Raw genomic sequence first — 27,633 nt, forward strand, 5'->3', positions numbered from 1 at the left:
GGAAATATATTACCATTCTTTTACTGTCGCTGGGTCAAAGTTCTGGAATTTCCTTCCCAATGGCCTTGTGGGTCTACCTACAGCACATGGGCTGTAGTAGTTCAAGAAGGCAGCTCACTACCACCTTCTCAAGGGCAACTAGGGACAGGAAATAAAATGCTGGACAGTCAGCAATGCCCATATCCCATGAGCGATTAGAAAAAACAAATCAGTTGTTAAGCAATAGGAAATTTAGAGAAGTAATCCATCTCAAAGATGTGATCTTCCCGATACTCTGCATTTAGGTCTATTAATAGTCTTGTCCAGGGAGTGAATAGAACATAATGTGTTTGTAGAGGCTCCTTCTAAAGTTGGAGTTGATAAACTTAGCATAACTTACATGGGTTCATTGAATATCCTGATTCATCTCTGGCCAGAGACAGGCATATTGCTTTTGGAATTGGGACATTTTGCCCTTGGAAATGACTATTGCGGGAACCAAATTGCTCTTTGTATGGACAAAGTGATTGAACTTTCTTAATTTAATGCACTTAATGGCCTATCCCCTACATAATAACCTTCTGCAACTCTTATTGTTGCCCCTTTTTAGTAGTTGCTAACTATTCAGAGGCAGAGTGAACAGTTGCAAAGTACAGCATATCAGTTTTGAGAGTGTCTTTGACTTCATTGTTTAGACCATTGACATGTAGATCAAGAGAAATCTCTCAGTCTGTGTGTGGTTGAATAATCAGCTCAAGTCCGTCAGGCATAACTATCCTGGTACCTGCTTTATATCTCATTTCAAAGTTGTATCCTTACACCTTGTCAACTAGGAGAAAGTGAGGACTGCAGATGCTGGAGATCAGAGCTGAAAATGTGTTGCTGGAAAAGCGCAGCTGGTCAGGCAGCATCCAAGGAGCAGGAGAATCGACATTTTGGGCATAAGCCCTTCAGGAATCCTGAAGAAGGGTTTATGCCCGAAATGTCGATTCTCCTGCTCCTTGGATGCTGCCTGACCTGCTGCGCTTTTCCAGCAACACATTTTTCAACCTTGTCAAGTAGATGCTACAAGCATGATCGCGTATTTATTAGTCATCTACTGTAGATCATTTTGAATGGCTTATGTTCTGTTTCAAAGGTGCATTTCTTCCCATACAGGAATGTTTGAAACTGCATGATGCCAAATACCAGAAATAATGTCTCTCACACTGTATGTTGGAATAGTCGGCTTGAGCAGATTACATGACCCATGAATAAAAAGCAATAGGTGTTTTTGGTTTGGCAGAAGATGTGCCTCAGCCTTTATGTGATGCATTCACTTCATGGATCATGTCCTTCTTGGGGTCACAGCATAGTAAGCAAAGATTTTACTGACCGAATTTAGAGAATTTAAAACAAATTGGTGGCATTCTTGCAATAAGTAAAGGACTTCCTTGTTGAGTATGTCTCTCAGAAGAGATCCATTAGGTTGTCTGAAAAATTGGAAACATGTAATGAAAGTTAAAAGTCCAAGGCAACATGGCAAAGCCTCTTCATCCTTTGTAGTTAACTTTTGTTTAATATCCTTGATCAGGACTGACCCAGTGGGTGGAGAAAATGAACCAATAGGTTTTTATTTGGCTGATGTTGACTTGGCACTTTGTGTTACCACACTGCGGTCATCAGTAAATGAAAGTTGTGATCAAGCTTGGCCTTGGTTTTAACCCATGAATATGATATCATTAGCAATGCAAACATAACCAGGTACGCGATCTGTGTGCTGCTGGAATGTGTCCTGGCTAAATGAGAACCCAAATGGTTACAGTCAGAACCAGCACTACCCTGAATATTGTGAACTCTTGGGTTTCATCTGCTAAATGCACATACAGTGTCTATTTTTCGCACCAGCTTGAAAAAGATTCTTGCTTCATAAAATTTAAGAGTTAATTTTTCCAATGTCGATATTTTGTGTGGATCCCTTTTAACGGAAGCATTGACAAAGGATGTACTCTTATGGCACCATCATTCTTCAAAACACATGATGGACTAACGTTGCTCCTGTGGTGGTCAACCTTCTGAATTATACCATTTTGTTCCATCTTGTTCAACTCCCCTCTATGCACCTCCTGAATCTTTCCATTGCACTTTCTTGGAGGAATAAATGGTGTTTACTTTTCCTTAAGATGTGATACTACATCACTTCCTGGACTTGCCTATCAACAGACCTAATTGCAGTACATCGGAAGATCACATCTTTGAGATGGATTACCTCTCTAAATTTCCCATTGCTTAATGACTGATTTGTTTTTTCTAATCACTCATGGGACATGGGCATCGCTGGCTGTCCAGCATTTTATTTCCTGTCCCTAGTTGCACTTGAGAAGGTGGTAGTGAGCTGCCTTCTTGAACTACTACAGCCCATGTGCTGTAGGTAGACTCACAAGGCCATTGGGAAGGAAATTCCAGAATTTTGACCCAGCGACAGTAAAGGAATACAGGGGAACCTCGATTATCCGAAACCAATTATCCAAAAATCGGATTATATGAAGGAGATCTCGAGGTCCTGATTGAAACATTACAGCAAAGACATGTTTCCAATAGTGATCATATCTTTTGTTTACAGTGATTAAACAGGTACCATCTCAAAATGACTGCCTGCCACCCTCTCTCTTCAGTCCCCACACTTTCCCTGGAGTTCTACAGAGGGGTGTACCCTAACAATCCCCCCCACCCACCCACTTCCCAGGAATAATCTCTCCAACATTGTCCTGTGGAGGGCAAACGTGGAACCTGTCCAAAATTTGCAGTAAGAAAGTTGTGTGTGTGGCTGTGGCTGCGTGTGTGCGCTATTTGGAGACTTACCCCACAGAAGCAGCTGCAGCAGTGGTAGTCTTATTGTTGGTGTGCAGTCCGGATGCCCTGGAGAGGGGCCGGAGGTGGATGGGATGGGGTGGGGAGGTAGTGGCAGGGGATCGTGCGCTTTGTGCTGGGGACGGGGTGCGGGTTTGGACCAGCTTTGGGGCAGTGGGGAGGGGTTGGACCTGGTTGGGGGCGGGTGCCGGATTGGATCCATTTGGCCAGGGGCAGGTTTGGACTGGGTTGGAGGCGGGGTTGGACCTGTTTGGGGGCAGGGGCGGGTTTGGACTGGGTTGGGGGTGGGGAGGGCAGGGTTGGCCAGGGGTAGTGTTGGGTGCGGGGTCATGCTCGCTGTGTGCTGCTGTAGTCTCCTGAATAGAGAGAAGACTTTAAAAACGAGCCGCAGTGGAAAGGCATTTAATCGATTTTCCGAATAATCGATTATCCAAATGAAATACTGACTGTCCATCACATTAGGATAATCAAGTTTCTACTGTAGTGATACGTTTCTTGCCAATTGCAATAAATCAATCTGGGTATAAATGTTTCCGATGACTGACTGATTCAATTACATTTGTTTTGTCTTCTGCCAAAGTAGGTGCAGGCCTCATGACTGCACCAAGATCTGTTTATACTGGTCGTCCTGCCGTAGCTAGTCCATTGGTATCTACCAGGTTGAATATTTTGGAAAACCAAGCTGAATTTGTGTATCAGCATTGCAGTGTGATCTTATCAATGTACAGGATTGGTGAGCCATTGTATGTTGCGAGACTGTTGTAAGCGTAACATTGGAAAGCTGCTTGCTGAGGCACACATCTTTCAGGATGCATTGTGATAATAACTCACTCCTATGTTGATTTTAGGTTTTAGTATGAGTAGTCTTTCCTTTTCAGGACATATGATATGAAAGGCTGTAAAAATTTTTGATCACATTGTACCATCAACATGGTGTGTGAAATTAACAGTGTGGAATGCTTGGCCATCATTTAAAATTTGCTGTTCACTGCAAAACTCACAGATGTGTTTGTTTTGTCCACCTTCTTAACACTTATCTTGGTGACAGTGTTGTGATTTGTACAGACTTGTTGGTCATGTGTACTGTGTTCTAGGGTCTGGCATGACCTTTGGAACCTGATTTGAGGTTGATAGTGAGGTTGTTTTCCTATCCTTGATAGAACTTAAACGAGTGTAAGTTAACAAAAAAATGTTCCTTCACTTTGTGTTAGTAAAACTAAAAGTGCTCCTTCTTTCAGAACCAAACTCTGAAGCTGTTGTGAGAGAATGTTATATTTGTTATCAACTTTCAGAAACAACACATCCTAGCTCTTCAGATTCTGTTTTATATTGCAGCAGAAAAGTGAACTGCAGCCTTTGTATTTTTAGTTGAGGCAATCTTTAAAACTTATGTTATCTTGAAAAAAAACTTGTGCTTCAATCAAAACCAAGTTTGTCCTGTCCTCTTGTTGGCCAATTCCCTTTCTACAAATCTGTATGCTGTCTGTAATCACAGAAGCAGCTTGTGCTTAAGAATTCTCTGTTGCCTAAAGTTGTTATCTAGTTGGTTTTCAATAGTTTTCCAAATATCTTCCACCCAGATGTTGGATTCTTTCACCAATGGCTACTGCTCTAACATGGGATGATTTTACATTCAACAAGGTGCTTTTACCTGATGCAGCAAAGCTTGTTATTTTCCACAACATAAGAAACTGCGCGGTGCAAATTGAAGTATTGAAGAATCCAACAAATGTCCATTAGAGTTAACTATTATACACAAATATGATATTCATGGGTACTAAGTATCTGGGCTAACATGAAACTATTAGATTGCTACAAATTGTCATGCTTCAGATGTTCCAAGGTAAGGTGGAACTCTTTATACATTCAAGTCACATACAGTGATGATGTCAAGAGCAAGTTTATTAGAGGTATATTGACATACGGACCATGAGACATGACACAAAACCTGGCATCATAATTATAGACTCCACACAAGGTGAATCTATTTTATTTTCTATTGATAGGATCGTAAATATTTTTTAAAAATCATAGAGCTACAAGTTAAAAGTCAAGAGAATGAGCTATTAAAGTCAAAAACATAAAAGGTGACCATAGAAGACTATAGATTTAAGAGCGTCCTTATCCCCCCCCACAGGATTTATACACTGAGGTACAATGCTGATATCTGTAAGTCTCAGAATTTGGCAGACTTTAGTTCTTAAGACTTAGTGAGTCAAGAAATCCAAGTCTCTTGATTTGCTAAAGAAAATGTTTTTGTCATAATAAGAAATATGAAAGCAAAGAATTCTCACTTGTCATGTTATAATATCCAAATATCCTTTTATTATGTTTGTGATTTTCTCTGGGTAATTCAGTTGTATAAATGTTTACAGTTTCATTTTGATGTCTTGCTTATTTGATTTTATGTCATCATAGGTTTGAAATTTACCTTCAGTAATCCATAAATAACTGGAAATAAAAACTTATGATTCTATATATCCTTCCTATGAAACCTCTAGATTCATAACAGTGAATGTTGTTAATGTTTCCTGTATTTTCAGTCTCTGAGCTAGTTTGTCAGATTCAGTACCCACTAATCATAAATCCGAGTCTTGGTTTGTGTACATTCACTTTATCATCAGTCAGAGACCAAGACCAGGGTTTGATGGGTCTGCAGAGAGTGTGCAGGAAGGTGGGGTGGAATAAAAGCAGGAGAGATAATGAAAGATGACAATGCCAGTTACCTTCCTGGCACTGCTGACATTTTAGTAGCAGCACAAAAGCTGATGGATAGCTACCTGCCCGTGGGCCAATTGACCACTTCGGACCAGTTCATACAGTGACTGGTATTTTGCCAGTGATGGATGAATGCATCACAATACAGTGTGTGTGCCAGGTATATCCTAGTGTCCATCTTGTGGACTCACAGGAAGACTCTTCTGATTGGGTATATTTGTAATACACTGAGCCCCCTGTAACACCTTCGCTGTATGGAATACCCCCAGTGAAAGAACCACCCTGTCCTCATGGCTGAACTCATCCCCCCACAAAAAGATCCCTCCTTGTCGGGATCTCCCTGACTGGTTTGTCAAGCTGCACAAAACCACTTTAATTCTAGCACCTTCTCCATGACCCAGACCTGCTGCAGTCTTAGCACTGCCTTTAACGGTACTGCTGGGACTGAAGGTGGTTGCCAGATTGACCAGGAGCTCATGACAATTGGACCTCATCCCTTAAAGAGGGCCACAGTCCTGACTGAAGACAATTAATTGGCTGAGGGCTGTTATATCCCAAAAGCTAAAGCAGGGTTGTCCCTCACTTACCAGTCAGTCGAAAGAACCCTCAATGTCCTGAAAAATTCCAGCCCAAATTATTACTATATTTCTCTAGTGCCAAATGGGTAGCATAGCCAAAGTATAGTAGAAATCAATGATATTCAAATAATATTTTCTAAAACATGTGGAGAAAAGAATTCTGTACTTTATAAACAATGGCAAAGATTCCATTTAATAGTAATTATTATAACAACCGAAATGTGCCACGCCCTGTAATGATATTCTAATTGGTTTACAGATATCATGATAACCAAGATGTCACAAGCAATTTTCTTGGAGCAATGTGGCTTATTTCTATCACCTTTCTCTCTATTGGCTATGGTGACATGGTACCGAATACATATTGTGGGAAAGGAGTTTGTCTACTCACAGGGATTATGGTAAGTCATGTGCTTCAGTAGTTAGCAGCAACGTATGATAGACTTGCACTTATATAATGCCTTTCATGATCACCAGGTAGTTCAAAGCACTTTCAAGCCAATAAAATCATTTGAAGTGTAACTTCAGTTGCAATGAAGTAGTTAAATTGAACAAACTACATGTAGCAAGCTTCCACAACAAACAATGTGAGAAATAATTATTCTCTTTTCTGTAATGTTGCCTAAAAGATAAGTATTGGCCAATTCATCTTTTACATTCACCAGGTCTTCAAATTAATATTCCATCCAAAAGGCAGCATCTCCTAAGTTTTGCAGTGTTAGTCTAGATGTTTGTGCTTAACCTCAGGAGTAGGACTTGAACCAATAAACATCTGACTCAGAGGGGCAGGTACAACAAACTGATCCACAGTTGACTCTGAATAGTTGGTATCTAATGTAGTACTGTGTTAGAAAATTGTGTTCAGGTGTTATGACATGGCGGTAAACCCTTCTGCTGATTAAACGAAACACACAGAAAAGGTCACCTCACCTCGTAATCTGTTAAAATATGAGTGACAGAGAACTACTCAAATTCTACTACTTAACAAAAAATATCAATTTTTTTCTTTAACCCTAAAGTGAACATTAACTAACAACTATTTGCAACTCTAAGCCTCCTTTCTCTTAAAGGTTTGTTATCTACCTCCCATTCTATAACAATATACTGATCCAATAAAGCCCTTGTTAAATTTAAGGATATTCAATTTTCAAAACCAGACAGCGGCTATCATCTCCATTGTCAAACTTCCTGTTTGTATATCTCTCTGAGTCATCTTCAGTCTTCTGCAGTACAGATTTTTCATATGAAAAAGGGACCTTAATAGAGATTGTTTTCGAGTAATGCGTGTAGCAATGGCAGATGTTTCTGGTTAACTGTCCAAAATGCCTATTTTTTATGCACCATACATCAGATTGTCTCATCCTTTCGATGTTATCAAAACAGTAAAATTCAAATTTGATTGGGTTTTAGTATCTTGGAGCATAATTTAAACTGATTGGTTACATTCGAACTGCTGTGAAAATAACTCCGGTATCCAGGTTACAGCCAAAATGTTACATCTTTCAATTTTCCAGCATATTCTGTGACTGTGAGTCAGTAACATGACAGGTGCTTGCCAGCTTTTCAGCTTTCACTCTGTCTTAAAGATACAGTACACACCTTCAACTTCATAACAAAGGGCAGTTATGATCCTGAGAAAGATAGTCAGAGAACCCATATGCTTCAGGCAGAAGACCATTTATAATGTGCATTTCAGGATCCTATCTTGTATATAGAATGGCAAGGACTGATTAAGGAGAGACAACATGGCTTTGTGTGTAGGAAATCATATTTCACTAACATAATTGAGTTTTCTGAAGAAGTAACAAAGAGGATTGATTAGGGCAGAGTGGTAGATGTAATCTATATGAACTCCAGTAAGGCATTCAACAACATGGTGGACTGATTAGGTCTCATGGAATATAGGGAGAACTAGCTATTTGGATACAGAACTGGCCTGAAGGTAGAAGACAGAGGGTGAAGATGGAAGGTTGCTTTTCGAGACTGGAGGCCTGTGATGAACGTTGTGCCACAAGAATCGGTGCTGATTCTTTTCATCATTTATATAATTGATTTGGATGTGAAATATGGTTTTAAATTTGCAGATGATACCAAAATTGGAGGTGTAGTAGACTGTGAAGAAGCATACAACAGGATACAACAGGATCTTGATCAGATCAGTCAGTGGGCCAAGGAGTGGCAGATAGAGTTTAATTTAGATAAATGTGAGGTGCTGCATTTTGAAAAGGTAAATCAGGACTGGATTTCTACACTCCATGGTAAGGTCCTGAGGAGTGTCACTGAACAAAGAGACCTTGAAGCGCAGGTTCTTAATTCCTTGAAAGTGGAGTCAAGATAGATAAGATAGTGAAGAAGGCTTTTAGTATACTTTCCTTTATTGGTTAGAGCATTGAATATAGGAGTTCAGAGGTTATGTTGCAGCTGTACAGGACATTGGTTAGGCCACTTTTGGAATATTATGTGCAGTTCTGGTCTCCCTGCTATAGGAATGATATTGTGAAACTTGAAAGGGTTCAGAAAATATTTACAAGGATGTTGCCAGGGTTGGAGGGTTTAAGGTATATGGAGAGGCTGAATAGGCTGGGGCTGTTTTCCCTGGAGCGTTGGAGGCTGTGGGATGATCTTATAGAGATTTATGAAATCATAAGGGGCATGGAGAGGGTGATTAGCCAAGGTCTTTTCTCCAGAGTAGGGGTATCCAACATGAGTGGGCATAGGTTTAGGGTGAGAGGGGAAGGATTTAAAAGGGACCTAAAGGGCAACATTTCCATGAAGAGGGTGGTGCATATATGGAATGAGCTGTCAGAGGAAGTGGTGGAGGCTGGTACGACTACAAAATTGAAAAGACGTCTGGTTGGGTATGTGAAGAGAAAGGGTTTAGATGGATATGGGCCAAGTGCTGGCAAATTGGGACAAGATTTATTTGGGATATCTAGTCGGCATGGACAGATTAGACCCGAAGGGTCTGTTCTGTGCTGTACGTATCTGTGATTGTATCGGAAGGTAGGAAACTGAGTAGATTATTCAGGCTCATGAGCCTTTTCCATTTTTCATGGAATCACAGATTCATTACAGCACAGAAGAAAAGAACAGGGAGCAGGAGTAAGCGATTGAGCCTGCTCTGCCATTTGATATGGTCATGGCTGATTTCATCTCGGCGTCAACTCCACTTTCCTGCCCATTCTCCATAACCCGTCAACCCATTCCTAATTAAAAATCTCTCTCCGCCTTAAATATACTCAATGCCGCAGCATCCATTGCTCTCTGGGGTAGTGAATTCCACAGTTTCACAACCATTTGAGAGAAGTACTTTTTCTTCATCTCCATTTCAAATCTGCTACTCTTTATCCTAAAACTATGACCTGTTGTTCTAGATTGCCCCACCAGAGGAAACATCCTTTCAACATCAACTTTGTCAACCCCCTTTAATACCTTACATACTATAATTAGATTTCCTATCATTCTTGTAAACTCCAGAGAGTTAGGCATAAACTGCATAATCGCTGTTCATAAAACAAACCCCTCAACTCTGAAATGAAAATGGTGAACTCCTCTGAACTGCCTCCAATATAATTACATCTCTCCTCCAGTAAGGGGAACAAAGTTCTACCCAATACTCAAGGTTGGATCTCAATGCTTTGTATAGTTGCACAACACCCCCCAACCTTTGCACTCTATTTCTTTAGCAATAAGTATCAAAAATCCTTTTGCCTTCTTTATTACCTGCTGTACCTGTGGACTAGCTTTTTGAGATTCATATATAAAGACACTTAGATTCCTCTGCATCGAATCACTCTGAAGTTTCTTTCCTTTGAGATAATAAGCTGCTTTTCTACTGTTCCGACCAAAATGGAGAATCTCACAATTATCCACGTTAAACTTCATATGCAATATTTTAACCCATTTCCTAAAGTATCCATATCCATTTGTAAATTGGGTCATTGAATGCAGGGCGTCCACTCCAGCTCAATAAATGGGGTTTTTGACGAAGTGTCATTCTCATGTTTTCTCATATAACTTTGCACATTCCTTTTCAAATAATCATCCATTGTATATGGTAATGGTTCTGAATATGGGTTAATATTGGAGACTACATTAAGCTTCACTCAATCTGACTGGTGTACTGGATTGGATTGGGTTAAGGCACAACACCTTAGGGATATCATGGAGTGAAGACCTATTTCCATAGATCTCCCGTAGTCTTAGTAACAATATCTATTTGACTAACGTAACTTGTACCCAATTGCTTACGTGCAACAAACTACGTCGTGTTTAGGGAAACAGTGTCAGCTGTTAACAGTCACTTGGTGACAGCAAACCACCCAATCACAATCTGATCACTGTTGCCATCCCACACCACATATCATGGTGATCATTGCTGCGGATTGAAGTTCAATTTACCTGTACCAGACAATAAGGTAAATAATGGTGAGAATTTCAGTGGATCAAGATTTGAGATTTCTTGGACGCATGAGCAGTATTAGATATTTACTGCTTTAAGAGCTATTCATAGGAAGCAAGAAAGCAAAAGGTCTTTGGAGCTCCATAAGTAAAGGCAAAGAGAAGTCTTCGAATTAATTATTCAGAGCAGGTTGAGAAGTCTACAAGTTAAAAAGAAATACTTACAACTCACAGCAAATATTCTCACAGTAGTAAGCAGACAACATGGGGCATGGGAGAAAGTGAGGACTGCAAATACTGCAGAATCAGAATTGAAAAGTGTGGCATTGGAAAAGGCACAGTAGGTCAGGCAGCATCCGAGAAGAATGAGTCAATGTTTCTGGCATAAGCCTCTGCATGAGGCATGGTTACAGTTGGGATATCTAAATCCAAATAAGTAATTTAAATCATGGCTGCAACATAGTTAATGTTACCAAGTCAGAAGTAAGGCAACAAAGGATAATATAAATGCCTAAACAGGCAATGTCTAGCAGGAAAATAGGATAAGAAGCCATTGATAACAGTAGGTTATCCATAATTTAGATGATGATTTAGGCAGAAATAGATTATTAGGAACGAATGATCCAGGCTTTGTTTCAGACAGCTGTGGAAAAGTATGAGGACTGTTTAGTCAGCTGTGAAAGGCCACAATATCATCTTATTTCCTCTATGAGAAAGTGAAAAACCTCCACTTTGTTCACAGAGGTGGGAACCCTTAATTTGGACCACAAAATTGCAAGAAATCCCAAGTAAGCAGTACCAAGACACCACATTGCTATGTTACAAAATGTAAAGTTTTAAAAGAAGGACATTAAAATAGTATTATCAGCAAAGAGATAAAGCAGCATGGGTATACTGCACTACTGAAAGCCTTTGAAGAGAATAAAGGTAGCTGAATAAATAATCGCATTAGGAAAGAACGGCAAGAAAAATAATGCTGACATTTTAGAGATGGACCAACTAGAACATATTTGAATATCTTGGAGAAAACAGTTCCAAAGATACACAGTTGCTTCCAAGCTACACACTAAATCACAAGCTGAACACAATAACACACTATTATTTTCCATAGAAACAGCAATTTAAACCTCATAAGATCATAAAAGAAAGTGCAGATACCTTTGAAGTTCTAACAGCATTGTACAGTTTAATCTGAGAGGAATTCAAATCCTGGAAGGAGACAAGATTTAGCAGAAAAGTTCAACAACTATGTATAATTCTTATGATCTCAACAGATTAGTGAAAACTGTGGCAATGGAATTTTAAGATCCGAATTCATTATGGACATATGGTTTTACTGGAATTATTAAAGAGTTTCTATTAAATTTATTCCAGTCCAAGCATGACTTACAGAAAGCATTCCCTTTTTGTTCCCTGCTCAGCCCCATTCTTACTTTTATCATCCCTTCACTACTGACATGTCCACATAAGATTTTTGGGATTTCCTTTTAGGTTAGCCAGCAGTCTCTTTTCATGTTCCTTCTTTGCTTTTCTTATTTGTTTCTGCACTACCTTCTCTGAACAAGCTATTTGAAGGGTCTTTCTCAAATGTATTTTTTGTGATATTTGTCATTGAGTCGTAGAGATATACCACACGGAAAAAGACACTTGTCCACGCTGACCAGATATCCTGACCTAATCTGGTCCCATTTTTCATCACTTGGCCTATATCCCTCCAAACCCTTCCTATTCATATACCTATCCAGATGCCTTTTAAATGTTGCAATTGTACCAGCCTCTGCCACTTCCTCTGGCAGCTCATTCCATACATGCACCACCCTCTGCTTGAAGAAGTTGCCCTTAGGTCCCTTTTATGTCTTCCCTTCTCACCCTAAACCTATGCCCTCTAGTTCTGGACTCCCCCACTCCAGGGAAAAGAGCTTGCCTATTTATCGATTTCATAAACCTCTATAAGGTCACCCCTCAGCCTCTGACGCTCCAGGGAAAGCAGCCCCAGCCTGTTCAGCCTCTCCCTATAGCTCAAATCCTCCAATCCTGGCAACATCCTTGTAAATCTTTTCTGAACTCTTCTGTCATAAGCACCCTCTAGCTTTGTTATTTACCTTTACTTCTTCTGTTATCCAGGGAGCTGTGGATTTGTTTGTCTACTTTGCCCTATTGATGGAAAATACATTGACTGTGCTCAATATAACCTTTCCTTGAATGTAACCATTTATTTCCACTTTATGTAGTTAGACGAATTCTTGACAAAAATGTACCATGTAGAAGGAGGCCATTTGGCCCATTGTGTCTGCAATATCTGCAATAGCTCTTCAAATGCGCATCATGATCTCCTGCCAATCTCTTGCTTTTTCCCATTGTCTACGAACTTATTTCTATTCAAATAATTATCTAATGCTCTTTTGAATTTTGCAAATAAACCTGAATCCATATACTTTTGGGCAGTGTATTTCATGCCCTAATTACTCAAGGTGAAAAAAATATTTTTCTTACATAACATTTGCAAATCACTTTAAACCTATGCCCTCTATTGCTTGTTTTGTTTACAAGCTGGGGACAGTTTCTCTCTATCTATCCCACTCAGGATTGTGAAAATCTCTATCAGATCTCCTCTTATGTTTCTTCACTCAAAGGAGAACTGTCTCAGTTTTGTCAATCCAGTCTCATATTGAAGTTCATCATCCCTGTAAACTTTCCTGTAAATTAATTCTGCATTTCTTATGTATAATGTGGCCTGAATAATATCCAATGACCATTACTCTATATTTCCTACCACTCAGCCAATTCTTGTATGCACATTGCTACTGACTCTTGTATTCCATAACTAGTAACATTTAACACAACTGTTGTGTGGAACTATCTCAAATGCCTACTGGAAGTTCAGGTCCACCATATCAATATTGTTGTCCTCATCGAACTTTTCTGTTACCTCCTATAAGTTTCTCAAGCACAACTCCCACTTCATAAATCTAAGCTACCTCTTCCTAATCAACCCACTTTTTCTTGTGTGGCTCTAACTCAATCTTAAATAATTGTTGCTAGAAGCTTCCCCAGCACTGAAGTTAAACTGATTGGTTTGTAATTACTGGACTTATCCTTACAACCTTTCTTGAACAAAGCTGTAATATTTGCAATTCTCCAGTCTCTTGGCACCTTCCCTGAGTCTAAAACGACTGAAAGGTGATGGCTAGTGCCACTGCCCCTTTCCACTCTCACTTCCTTCAATATCTTTGGATGCATCTCATCCGATCCTAGTGCTTTTTCAATTTGAAGTACCAACTGCCTATCTAACACTACTTCCTGAGCAATTTTGAACCCTTCTAGTGACAGTTTCCTCCTCTGTCACACTTCTACCACATTAAAATTGACACTCCCACAATTAATTATTCTTACTTTTGATTGTTCTTTCTCCTTTCCGATAACAGCCCTAAACCTTTCAATGCAACGCTCACTGTTGCTTGATCTAATTTGTCCACCTTATTTCCAAGAACCTAATCTACCAGTACTTCCTTTCTCATTGCACTGGAAACATACTGCTGTAGAAAATTCTCCTGAACACATTGTAGGAACTCCTGCCCCTCTCTGCCACCGCTACCAAAGTCGGTATAGAACAATAAATAAAGAGGGAAAGAAACATTTAGACACAGAAAGAGAGAAAGGCAAAGTGGAAAAACAAAATTTAATTTTGCTACTTTCAAATCTCCAAAATAATTAAAACCTGGACAAAGAGACTTCACACTTAACAACAGTTAATTTTCCGTGCCAGAGAGGTTAATTTTCAATACTGAACACTTAACAGATCAGGAAAATAGTACTTCAACTGAAATATGCAAGGCTTAACCTTTTGTGGCAAACTTAGTTTACAGTCACCACCCAAATCTAACAGTTGCACATCAGTCAGCCTGTATATTTCTATCCTGAGCTAGACAGTGTGATACTGTTCCTGTGAAGCTGCTCATCTCGCAGAGAAACGTTTATTTTAGCTGTGCATCTACCTTTATCTGAAGTTGTTATTTCACTTCAGAGTGAATGACGGTGAGTGTCATTCACCTCGCTGTTGTTTTGCCTGCAAATTATAAACCACTTCTTTATTTGTCCAGCGCAAATACAACAAACAGGTTGTGATTCAAATTTTTCACATTTTGATCTCCTGCTAGATTTCAAATCAATAACTATTTACAGATTGTGGCAATAGATGACTCTCCTTTCCCACTCACGCTGGTCTTTAAACATATTACATTTGATGACTTCTCTGCTGTAGTAATTACTTTTATGTACTTTGAGTCATTCTGCATTGATGCACAGCAAAGAGCATCAAGAGTTCATGAATGCTTCTGGGTTGCAGGCAAGCAACGTGAGAGCACTTTATTTTTATCGACAACGTGAAGAGCCCCAGGTGTCTTTCTTCTATTCATTTCATTCTTTAATAAAAAATGCATTGTGCTAGAATTTTTACAGTACTTTTTCAATCAGTCCTACATCTAGGTATTACAGGTAAGAGAGAATTCTGTCACAGTCAGTTCTTACACCAGTGCTGACAGAGGTGCAGGGTTGGAGTTTTGTCTTTACTGTCTGGATGGTAGATTCTACATAGGTCAAGTGCAGAGTCTAAAGTCAGATGAACTCCATTGCAAATGTGCAATCCCTCAGCCTGGGCCAGCTGAGGAATGCTGAATGACCAGAAAGGTCTCGTTGAAGTTTCGGATCCATTTAGATTCAGTCTAAGAAATTTGCCTTGCTAGACTTGGTGAGAACAAATGTTTCAACATGTTTTCTGAACTGTTGCTGCCTTTCCTCTGTGCTGTCTCCAGGCAATTAATGGCCAGGCATTGAGATGAATTTGTATTTGTTGCTTCATATCATGTAAAAATAGGTACACATTCTATCAAAATATCCTTTGATAGATCTTTTCTGTAATTATCAAGGGGAAGGCCATGGGAAGTAAAATATTTTTCTAATTCGTGTAACATGCACTCTCAAGGCAGGTATCTTGTGAACTAAATACTCCCTATGCTCAGCCTCATCAATCACCACTTCAAGAGAACACTTTTTTTTTCAATTTCTTGCATTCATTTCAATTTGAATTGCTTGGGTGAGCTGAGTAAGATTGCTGTTGCTATGCCAATCCTACCAAATTGTGGATAGTTTTGTTTTGTGAGCTCAGAAGGTGGAATTCATTGCCTGTACCCATGGTATGTTTGGTGACTGGGTGCATTGAATCAGGAGGTGGGTGATAGCCAGCACCTTCCCACCTCTGCCCCGAATTGCTAGTGGTGGGCGCATGGATTGGTCTTTCCACCTACCTCATACTGAGGCTCTCAAGTGAGCCTGGGGCTTCAGCCTACCACTGCTGGACGTCAGCCCAGAGTCAGGCTGCAAGGCTCACTAAAATAACACCACAGAGGCTAGTATCCCATCACTAAGTCACCCTTTATTTACATGTAGAGTGTTCTTGACGCTGATCCAACTCCCTCAGAGCCAGCTCTCAGAGTGAACAGGATGTTTGACACTCCTGTTCTTATCAGTCAGCCAGAGCTCCCTGATTGGATCGGATAACAGCCCCAATCAGGGAACTCATACTCTGAGGTCCACCTGGCTGACTTCATTATAGTCACTACAGCCCTCTACCTCTCAGTCCACGGACATAGGCTGATCCTTTTTGTTTTGTAGTTCCTCCCAGAGTGTTTTAGCACCGGGTCAGGTTCCTCTAACTCTGCCTCTGATATGTCACTCTCGCTTAGCGGAGCCTTGTGTCTGGCATTGGTGTTCTTGTTGCCATTTCACCACAACCCTGATCCAGAAAGATAAGATTTAACCTGGTCTGGAGTCTTCTCCCCATTCGCAACTCTGCTGGAGCTATCCCTGTCGTTGTGTGAGGGGTAGTCCTATAATCAAACAGAAACTGTGACCGTTTGGTATCTCGTGAAACTGTAGGCTGTTTCTCTAAGCCTGCCTTCAACTGCTCTTTCTGGATGATGGATAATATGGAGCTGTCTTGATATGATGATGCCATTCAACTTTAGGAAATACTCAAATTGGTACAACCTATATTACCCATTCTGCAAACTGGACAGGTTTGATGATTCCTTCACTTTCCAGCTTGCTAATCTCAGCCTCTACTTTTGCCCGCAAAGCAAATGGCACTAGGCAGCCCTTGCAGAATTGTGGACAACATGCAAGGTGGTCTTTGCTCCTTTGATAATGCTTGGACCTTCCTGAAAAATGTCTGGTATTTAATGAGGATTTCACTCAGGCAGCCATTTTCTAATCAAAAAATGTTCAGCCAATCTAGGTGAATTTAGAGCGGCATGGTGGCTCAGTGGTTAGCACTGCTGCCTCACAGCACCAGGGTCCCAGGTTCAATTGCAGCCTCGGGTGACTGTCTTTGTGGAGTTTGCACATTCTCCCTTTGTCTGTGTGGGTTTCTCCCAGGTGCTCCAGTTTCCTCCCATAGTCCAAAGATGTGCAGGTCAGGTGAAGTGGCCATGCTAAATTGCCCACAGTGTTAGGTGCATTAGTCAGAGGGAGATGGGTCTCGGTGTGGATTGGTTGGGCCGAAGGGCCTGTTTCCACACTGTAGGCAACCAAATCTGTCTCAACCAATTTCACCCCATAAAGCTTGGGCTTTTAGTACAATCACTGACAACTGAACCAGCTGCTTCTCTAAGAGACTGGAACCAAAGTAATACCCTTAATCTGTAAAGGTTCCCTAGTATAGGTTCTCAGGGTAGCCGAGGTCTTGTGCAAACTTCAGGATTGGAATCAAGAGGGAATTTTGTTAAAGACTGGTTCTGCAATCATTGAAATGGCCGCACTGGTATTGATCCCCATTAGAACCCTGTGGCCATTTAACCAGATGTTTATTTTGATTAGTTCTGATTTGAATGGTACTAAACAATTTAACTGTTCCAAACACAATGTGAATGAGTTTTCCAGCACTCTCCTGGATACCGACCTATGAGTTCTCTTACTCCATTTAGGTCAAGTGGGACTCTTTTGCTGTCTCAAGTCTACATTTCCACATTAAGTACAATGGCTTGCTGGCCTGAATCCTGAAGAAAATTTTAATCCTTTGGCTGAGGCTTGGCTTTGTGTTGGGGTTTTGCTGTGGGCTGACCCAGAGTCCTTCTGTTCAAGATATGTCCTGACTGCGGCTGTGCAATTGCCTTCATTGAAGTGGTCTTCCCCTCGCTCAGTCAGACTGGCGAATGTGTCCATTTTCATTGGAATATCCCTGTAACTCATATTCTCCGCATGCCATATATTCCAATGATAAAGCCAGTGGTGGTGCCTGGTTGAAGTCCTGTTGGGCTTCAGCTAGTAGGCACTTTTGCATGGCTACATCATTAATCCACATACCAAACAATCTCTCAGAATCTCATTAAGAATCAAATCAAAATCACATTCTTTTGCCAATCATCTTAACCTAGTATTTAAAAAGTCCCGATCTGGATTCCTCAGTTCTTGAATTTCCAAGTTCAAAATGGAAAGCTTCTCAGTATTAGAGGAGGATAATATTCCTTAACTAAATCTGTCCACTCTTGAAAGATTTTAGTATCTGTTGCATCAGGAAAAGTAATAACCGACAAAGCTGTAGGTCCTTAAGCTGTCAGGGGACAGCACTCATTGGTGTTCATCTGCTCCAATGTTATTTGCACAGAGAACACAACGTTCTCTTTCCACACACTGGGCCCTGTCTTCAACGGCAGGATTGAACAAGTTAAGCTTCCCAAATAACAGCAATAAGCCAGAAAGGCTTACCCCAACTCAAAGATGATTGTTGTGACTGAATTTCTTCAGTGGTTATATGTTTCTCTCATTGCCACTGGAATAGCTCCACAGCGGCTGGTATCCCATCACCAAAACACCCTTCTTTTACTCATTGGAAGTGTAGATGGACGCTGATTCTTCAGAAACAGCTCTCAGAGTGAACAGAACTTATGACATTCCTGTTTATATCTGTCAGCCAGGGCTCTCTGATTGGACCAGATTAACAGCCCCAATCAGGGAACTCATATTCAGTGAGGTCCAATTGGTTGCCCTCACCAGGCAGTGAACATGGCTAGCAAATCGATGTGAGGTTTCTTGCCGGTATTTTGTCATTCAAAGACCCTCAGTGCCTGATCAAGAGCCCCAGCATCAAGAAGTGAGAAGGTCAGCAATGAGACACCTCCCTCCTTCACTGCCAACCCCACCTATCTCCCTGTGATTCTGCAAACTCCAATGCCATCATTCCCCCATGGCTGAGATCCAGCAATGATATTAGACCTTGACTGATTGTCATGCCGATAACAGGCTCCACCTCCACAATAGTACTAATTGGATCGGATGCCTCTGCCAGTATAGCTGGAGGGCCAGGAGCCTTATGCATGTTGAAGTTTGGGATCTCTACTGGATGGGGTTTGCAAGTGGGGTGTAGGGGAGATGACTTTGTATTTTGGGTGAAGAGGAGGGTAGATACAGGGAGGACCACCTAAGTTAGTGGGTGCCAGGAGGGATGGAAATAATGAAATACCCATTTCACTGACCAGCAACTCCCAGGGTTACAGACTCCACAATGGTTCAGGCCTGTCCTGCTGCCTGTTAAAATCAGAGCAATGACAGGACAAGGCCCTTCACTGAGCTTTAATTAAGCGGCCCAAACTAAACCTTCCCCAGTGCCCATAACATTGTGAGTGGAATGGGCCAGCTTGTTGCTGATGGAATGCTACTGTATTTATAAATGTAACCAACTTTCTTTTCCCTCCTATGATGAGCCCGTAAAATTCAGCCCGTAGTCTCTAGAAACAAGACCGGAGATCCCTAATCTCATTTACTCTGTTTTCAACTGCTGGACGAAAAAGATGCACATCATCCCAGTCAGAATTCAATCCCCTCTGTGACAGAGCAAAGTCAATAGAAGTCTTTTTCCTTGGGTAGGGAAGTTCAAAACTAGAAGGCATAGGTTTAGGGTGAGAGGGGAAATATTTAAAAGGGACCTGAGGGGTAACTTTTTCACGCACAGGATGGTGCATGTGTGAAACAAGCTGCCAAAGGAGGTGGTGAAAGCTGGTACAATTACAACATTTAAAAGGCATCTGGATAGGTGTCTGAATCAGAATGAAATAGAGGCATATGGGCAAAATGATGGCAAATGGGACTAGGTCAGATTGAGAGGTCCGGTTGGCATGGACAAGTTAGACTGAAAGGTCTGATACTGTGCTGTATGACTTTATAATTCTGTAACTCTATGACTGCTCCAACCCACCATGACCACCCTAACCATGCAAATATTGAAGTTTTCAACCAACATGGTGTTGCAAAATATTAATATTTCTTCTATTCTTTTCATATTCAGGGAGCTGGCTGCACTGCTCTGGTAGTGGCTGTGGTTGCTAGGAAGCTGGAACTTACCAAAGCAGAAAAACATGTGCATAATTTTATGATGGACACACAATTGTCTAAACGAGTGAGTATGTCTTCTTCAAATGAAAATAAAAGTAGGACAGGGAGATGGTATTTCCTTTAATAGAATATTTCACGGATATTCAAGAAAGTCTCTTAAATGGCGAAAAAATAAATTTGAAAGCATCATGTTTTAGGCTTCAATAGTGTTTTTATTTTGACAGTAACTACATTAGAATTCCACTAATACATTATGGAACCAATTTCTGTCATGCTACAAATCTTTGCTCAATTTAAATGGAATTGGGTAGTCTGGCAGGCAAGGACAAATATTCGAGGAAGATGATGATGTGCCATGTGTCAGAAATTCTTTTTGTAGAGATGAAAAATAAATTCTCGTCCATTTGAAGCAAAGCTAAGTTTTACAGCATTTACTGAGGATCTTTTAAAATTCCAGGCAATAAATTTAAAATAGCAGGATTGCATCTTTAGAATTGCAGTGTAAAATTATGCTTAAAAAGTGCTGAAGAGAATATTATCTTGATGCTAGACTGCAATAATTTTTGCCTTCCATATTTTTTACTTGCTATTGCTCTGCACAATTGATTGTTGTACTCACAATTCAAACAGCAGCTGCCCTGAACTTCCTCCACTGACCACCTCACCATCATTAGCCATCACCCCAACACCTCCCATGATCCCCTATAAGCCTTTCAATCCCATGCTTCCATCAAAATTTCTGCCCATTCAGCCCCAACTTCTGGGCCTCAAATCTTTTTGTAACCAGTAACACCTCTATCATGCTGTCCTCATCCTAGAATCAGGACACTCCCAAACCTCACCTGCTCCTGTCACCTCTTCTCAAAAATTGTATTGCTCACCAGAAGCCAAGCCTGTCTGTCCTGGGAGGGGAATCTGTCATTAATGCTATATGTGCGCTGAGGAGTTAAACCACCACATCATGAGGGAACCCAAGCTCCCGATTCCCCATGAGCCACCAATGAATCAGAAAATTCCTTCTCCTTCTTAATGTTGGATCTCGTCGTAAACCATAGATTCAAATGCATTTTGAACTAAAGTAATATTTGTTTAAAGAATGTTTGACCACTTTCCTTTCTAGCCTTGTTCTGTATTTTAAATTCGTGTTGTGTCAAATTGGCTTGAAAATTGACAATAGTTGTTTTTGCACAGGTAAAAAATGCAGCTGCCAATGTTCTCAGGGAAACGTGGTTAATATATAAAAACACAAAATTAGTTAAAAAGATAGACCATGCAAAAGTGAGGAAACATCAACGCAAATTCTTACAAGCCATCCATCAGTGAGTACGGCTCCTAATTTTGTTAAGTTTTTGGCTAGTAGAACAGCAGGATAAAATTCCTATTATAATTAACTTTAGTAACAATGAAGCAAGAGTATTAAATGGCCTTAGATCACATTATACTTTTGTCAAGGTTTTGGAAATATTGACAATTTTTAATGTCACAAATCTTTAGAATGTGTATTCTTTTTGAAATAGGTTTTTATCATCAGATAATTGTTACTGATATGTTTGAGTTCTAAAAATCTAATTGACGTGCTAGGGCTACCTCCTGTATTTTTAGTGTTTGATATTTCTTCATATGTGGACATTTGATAATTCAGAATTTAATGTTGGGGTAATTCTCTGATTGTACACTCCCAGTGGGGAGCCATGCCAATGATGAACACAAGTCAGAACTGGGTATTATAGCTTTGACTTCAGCTGTGTTTTTCCCCACAACCCCAACAAGATCTACACCTACAGTATTAAAAAAAAGTTTCAAAATCTTTCTATCCAGTCCCTTTTTGTGCAACACTGTAGTAACTAATACTGTTCAATATTCCTGCTAGCTTGTCAAAAAAATTATACTCTGTTTTTTAGTTTATTGTGTTGGGTTGATTTATTTCAGTCTGCTGGTTTGACTCTTCGAATTACATGGTTACATTTTGACAGAGTTTCTAAAGATAACACAAAATTATAACTTTTGGTCATTTTACTACTGTACCAATCACAGTAGAATGTTAATCTTACTATTAGAACTGTGATCCAAATGGAAAAACTTCTTTATTTCATCAAATTACTTTAGAGGGGAATTGTGTGATGAAACAGAATTGTTTCACTAAAACCTTTTTCTTCGAAGGGTTAAATTAAATGAAAGGTGTTTGTTTGTATCCCAGTCTGTTCCAATATGAAACTACTGTGTTAAATTGATATTATTTTATGCTTTGTTTTCTGGTGTGTCTTATTTTACATTTACTTTCTTTTTGTTTGTCTTTTTTATTTCTACAAAATGAAACTAGAGCTCGAAAGTAAGTTGTGTATGTTGTATTCCAAAGATTTTTCAAATCTCTATGCATGCGTGAAAGAGGTTTTATCATTGTGAATCCAATGGTTTCGCCACTCCCATGGCAACCTGATCAGAAATCATGATCTAATCTGTGATAAGTGAAATTCAGTTGGAATGAAGAAGCAGTAAAATGGCTATAATAAAAAGCTGGAAGAAATACAGCTTTGTGCTAATACTGTTGCTGTTTCATTTATTTTGCTCTTGTAGCTAAAAATATTGCCTGTGAAAAATATTTTGTACAAAATAAATAAACTTGCAAAAAGATAAAATAATATGTTAGCATTATTGAATAAATTACACTAACAGCTACAGAACAATGAATCATCATTTAATACTGTTTGTTAGCATTATCTGATACAATTTGAATTATTGCATTCAAAAAGACCTGGATTTTCCTGTGAAACAACTGATTTAAAATTTTTAACAGAAAAATAACAACAGTGTTAAAAGCATCGAGTTTAGAAAATTTGAGGAGTTTCCTTTTGTGACTTGCAGAAAGAATAAACTAGATACCAAATAATTTTCTTTTTGCAATAGGGACTTTGCTGAATTCTTGCACAATAGGTGCATATTTCCATATTCAAGTATAAATTCTCCTAAAAATTAATGAACAGTTCCAATCTTCTGACAACACATCTGTTCTACTTACTCCATTCAAAACTGAATATTTTGCAAAGAATTTCATTTGGCTATTCTTTTATATTATTGTCCTTGATCTTCAAAATGACATTGTATCAGAACTCTTGCATTGTCATGTCATGTTAAAGAATAATCTAAAATAGAATTTAAAACAAAATTTAGCAATGCTTGTCAAAAAGGCAAGAAAATGCAGTTTTGGGGGTCATGTGACTGGTCACTGCTAAGAGCAGCTGCATGTTCCAAGTTGAATGGGTAACATGCTGTTGTACAATAATTTGATACTCAAAAGGGTCAAATTTCTTCTGGTTTCTATATGAGGTACTATCTGAGCATGAAAAACTTGGGAATGTGTCTGGACACCTACAAATCATGTTCATTTTTACTTCCAGGATTGGAATCTGGAAAATTATGCACTTGGTAATAAGGCAGGACCGAGTTCTTTGTGAATCTGGGCAATTGTACACTGGATAATAAGGCAGGACTGAGGTCTCTGTGCCTCCCATCATATCTTTCCAGCTCTTTACTCAACAGAAACCCAAATATGATGGCATTCTCAAAGACCTGTGCTTTGTGATGACAATAAACATTTCTCACAACTCCTGTGGAGTCTTCCTGTGCTGGGATGTTGTCAGGGCAGTTAAGATAAAAACTGAATTTGCCGGCTTACGTTAAGTTCATGTTCGGTTGAAGTGGGTGCATGTTGCTTTTTTGCATTTGGTGAAGAGAGGATTGATCTGAGAGTCCTGAGCAGCAAGGTTATACTCATTATTTGAACATCCCCATGGCAGAATTATCGCTTAGTTAGTGGGTTTCTGTTATCACTAATGTTTCTGAAACATGAGAGTGAGTCACCTGTTATGAGCAATGAAAGCATTTCCTCAGTGTGAGAAATTGTGTTGCTCTGAAAGAATGAATAATGCTGCTATTGTAGTGAGCTAGCCAGTTCTCTTGTTGTATCTTACCAAGGTCATCTATTAGCTATCTATATGCCCCCAAGTTGTCTCACATCCAATTTCTACTCTGTCTTATGACACGCTATTCCCAGAACAGTTCACCACTCAGTGGATGTCAACCTTTTCAAGACTTTGGTCACGTGTTTTAATTGGACAAACTCACCAAAAGATCAGTAATGTGACTTTTGTTTCTTCAGGTATATGAAAACAAAGGTGTGATAATTACATAAGGATGCCTCCTTACCCATCCATAAAGCAGCCTTGCACACCATTCATGCACCTCCATGTCAAACTGTTTCTGATGGAGACAAAACTCAAATAGAATAATACAGTACATGAGGAAAATTCTGAGGGAGGAATCTCTTTGTGGTCTGAATGATGTGGGCAGTGGCGAGATGTATGGTGGAATTGGGTGTCAAACACCCCAAGGCCCATTTCAACACTGAGAACCATTCATACCACCTTTTATATTTTCCACAAGAGAAGTGGTGAGATTCTCAGTCAGCACCACGGAGATGTCAATTAACAGCCCAACTCACCTCAATAATTCTCCTATTTTACCAAAGTCGCCAAACAAACTCAACCGCCAGAAAAGCTCGATAACGAAACCAAAGCCAGCAACTAGTGGCTTTACCTTGCCACATTAGAAATTGACATCAACATCTCAGGGCATTCTCCATGGGCACAAACCACAAGCACCCTTTATCCACGACATGTACCAGCCTCTAACAGCCCTCATGGCACATCTCTGATTACTTCGAGTTTCAGAGATATACATGCTGACCAAATATCCAGAATAAATCTCGTCATTTGGCCCACACCCTCTAAGCCGTTCCTATTCATGTACCATCCAGATGCCCTTTAAATGTAATTGTACAAGTTTCCATCACTTGCTCTGGCAGCTTATTATATACAAGCAGCACTCTCTGTGTGAAAAAGTTGTCCCTTAGGTCCCTTTTAAATCTTTCATATCTCACCTTAAACCTATGCCCTCTAGTTTTGGACTCCCCCACCTGAGGGAAGAGACCTTGTCTATTTACCCCGTCCACGCCCTTCATGATTTTATAAACCTCTACAAGGTAACTTCCAATGCTCCAGGGAAAACAGCCACAGCCTATTCAGCTCTCCCCTTAGCTCAAATCCTCCAACTCTGGCAACATCCTTGTAAATCTTTTCTGACCCTTTTCAAGTTTCACAACATCCTTCCTGTAGCAGGGAGACCAGAATTGAATGCAGTATTCCAAAAGTGGCCTAACCCACATCCTGTACAGCCACAACTTCCCAACTCCTGTACTCAATGCACTAACTAGTAAAGGCAAACATACCCAATGTTCATCATTATCCTATCTACCTGCAATTCCACTTTCAAGGAACTATGAACCTGCACTCCAAGGTCTTTTTGTTCAGCGACATTCCCTAGGAATTTGCCATTAAGTGTATATTTCCTGTCCTGATTTGCCTTTCCAAAATGCAGCACCTCATAGTATCTAAATTAAACTCCATCTGATACTCCTCAGCCCATTGGCCATCTGATGAAGATCTGAGGTAATCTTCCTTGCTATCCACAATACCTCCAACTTTGGTGTCATCTACAAACTTACTAACCATACCTCCTAGGTTGACATCCAAATCATTTATATAAATTATGAAAAGCAATGGACTCAGCACCAATCCTTGTAGCACACCACTGGTCACAGGCCTCCAACCTGAAAAACAACCTCTACCACCACCTTTGAGAAAGTTATTTATCTAAATAGATAGTTCCCTCCCTCTATTTTGCGTGGTCTAACCTTGCTAACCAGTCTCCCATAAGGAACCTTGTTGAACACCTTACTGAAGGCCATTTAAATCACAACAACTGCTTGCCCTCATCAATCCTCTTTGTTACACCTTCAAAAATCTCAATCAAGTTCATGAGACATGATTTTCCACGCACAAAGCCATGTTGACCATCCCTAATTAGTCCTTGCCTTTCCAAGTACATGTTGATCCTATCCCTCATGATTCCCTCCAACAACTTGCCCACCAACATTGTCAGGCTCACCTGTCTGTAGTTCTGTGACTTATCCTTACCACTTTTCCTAAATAGTGGCACCATATAAGCCAACCTCCAGTCTTCTGGTACCTCACCTGTGGCTATCAAATATATAAATATCTCAGCAGGGGGCCCAACATTCACTTCCGAATTGCAGGACTCTTTCACCTCAACACTGCACCTTGAACTGTAGCAGCAACTATCATTGTAATCCAGCAGCATGCACTCCGACGCACAAACACCCAGATCAAGGATTGGACCAGGCTGCAACTCTGGGCTGTTTGTACTCACTCACACTGAGCCTATCCTGGATGCTCACAGCCTCCCTACCTTGCTTGGCATGTCTTTTGTACATTATCCTGTCAACCAGAGATACCAGGCTCATATTAGCACAAACACAAAGCTTGTTATCATTGTCAGCAGGCCTCAGTCAAATCTGGGGGTGGATAGCTTTCACTGAGGGGGTCCCAGCACTGAGTGAAGGGCAGCCACTGATATCTGTCCAGATGCTGCTCAGTGCAGGCAGACTCCTCTCCTCATAAGAAGTAAGAATCTGAATGAGGGGTACACATCATTGATTGCCTTGACTTTTTTGTCCTGCTTTAGACTGTTTTTTCCCTGAAATGAGACATACAGGTATTAAGGCAGATAAAAGTGCATGTGGTACACCTGCAGTGTTTGGTGGGCAGTTGTCCTGAGTGAGTAAGCAGTACCGAGGGCGTGCAGGATTAGTGATGTCAGGGGTTGAGGTATGTGACAGCAAGTGGGAAAGGTATGGCAGGCAGTAGCGAGAATGGTAGAGCATGAGCCTCAGTGGGAGGTGGGTACCGAAACAGAAATAGAGTGAGTGTGAGGTATTGGAAAGAAGATGATGACACTTACCCTGGCAGAGTGGAGAAGGTCATTGAAGTTCTTCTTACAGTGATGGACATTCCTGCAGATAGCTGAGACCAAGTGGCTGTGGTCTGGTGTCATGACCTCCAAGGCTAGTCCTGGGAAAGAGGAAGTCTTCTCTCTGCACCATTCCATCGAGCTGGACTTCCTTGTATATGCCTGCAATGTGTGGCACTGATTTTGTCCTATTTGTTATTTCTGGAACATATGTCAGGAACCATGCAGGGCAATGCTTATCCAGGTGTACAATGATATTTTAAAGATGGAGTTGTTGGCAGGGATGCTGGTGAATTCTGGGATACCACTGACTGATGAGTTGTGTTGGGGATAGTGATTGGTAAAATGGGTTGGAAATCAGATGTGAGAGACAACATAAGGAGGGTGGTAAGTAATTAAGAGGTTATTTTGGTAATAAAGTGAGAAAACTCATCAGACCACATGGTAACACACCCTCCAGTAAACTGGATGCAACTCAGATTTAGGTTAAAAAAGTAAGATTCAGTACAAATCATCCCACATTTTGGCTAAGTCTCAGTTTCTCTCCACGAGGTCTATTGAATTGTCTTGCATGGTTGTCCCAAACTAGTCCTATCAACCACCCACCGTATTTTTGTGGCATCCATCTAATCTAATGTTAGCCCAGTTCTCCAAATGGCCACAGCCTGAAGTACTTGCCACTGTCGCAATATCCTGGGACCCCCTGTGCCGGCTTTTTAAAAAAGCCATTGTGCACCCAGTTAAACATTGTCAGTCCAGATCTACCTGGACAGTTAAAGACCATAAGACCATTATCTTAAGACAAAGGAGCAGAAGCAGGCCATTCAGCCCATTGAGT

At 40.4% G+C, this 27,633-nt stretch overlaps 1 protein-coding gene across 2 annotated transcripts in view; it reads left to right on the plus strand.

The window, feature by feature from the left end:
* kcnn2 (potassium calcium-activated channel subfamily N member 2) overlaps positions 1 to 27,633 on the plus strand; it is a 233,654-nt gene that overhangs the window by 163,708 nt on the left and 42,313 nt on the right. For both annotated transcript variants that reach the window (XM_072583977.1, XM_072583986.1), the window contains exons 5-7: positions 6,385 to 6,526; positions 19,864 to 19,974; positions 21,102 to 21,229. In XM_072583977.1, coding sequence (XP_072440078.1) covers positions 6,385 to 6,526; positions 19,864 to 19,974; positions 21,102 to 21,229 — 381 coding nt within the window. The remainder of the gene's footprint in view (positions 1 to 6,384; positions 6,527 to 19,863; positions 19,975 to 21,101; positions 21,230 to 27,633) is intronic.

Source organism: Chiloscyllium punctatum, chromosome 2 (genome assembly GCF_047496795.1).
Source record: "Chiloscyllium punctatum isolate Juve2018m chromosome 2, sChiPun1.3, whole genome shotgun sequence".
Classification (NCBI taxonomy): domain Eukaryota; kingdom Metazoa; phylum Chordata; class Chondrichthyes; order Orectolobiformes; family Hemiscylliidae; genus Chiloscyllium; species Chiloscyllium punctatum.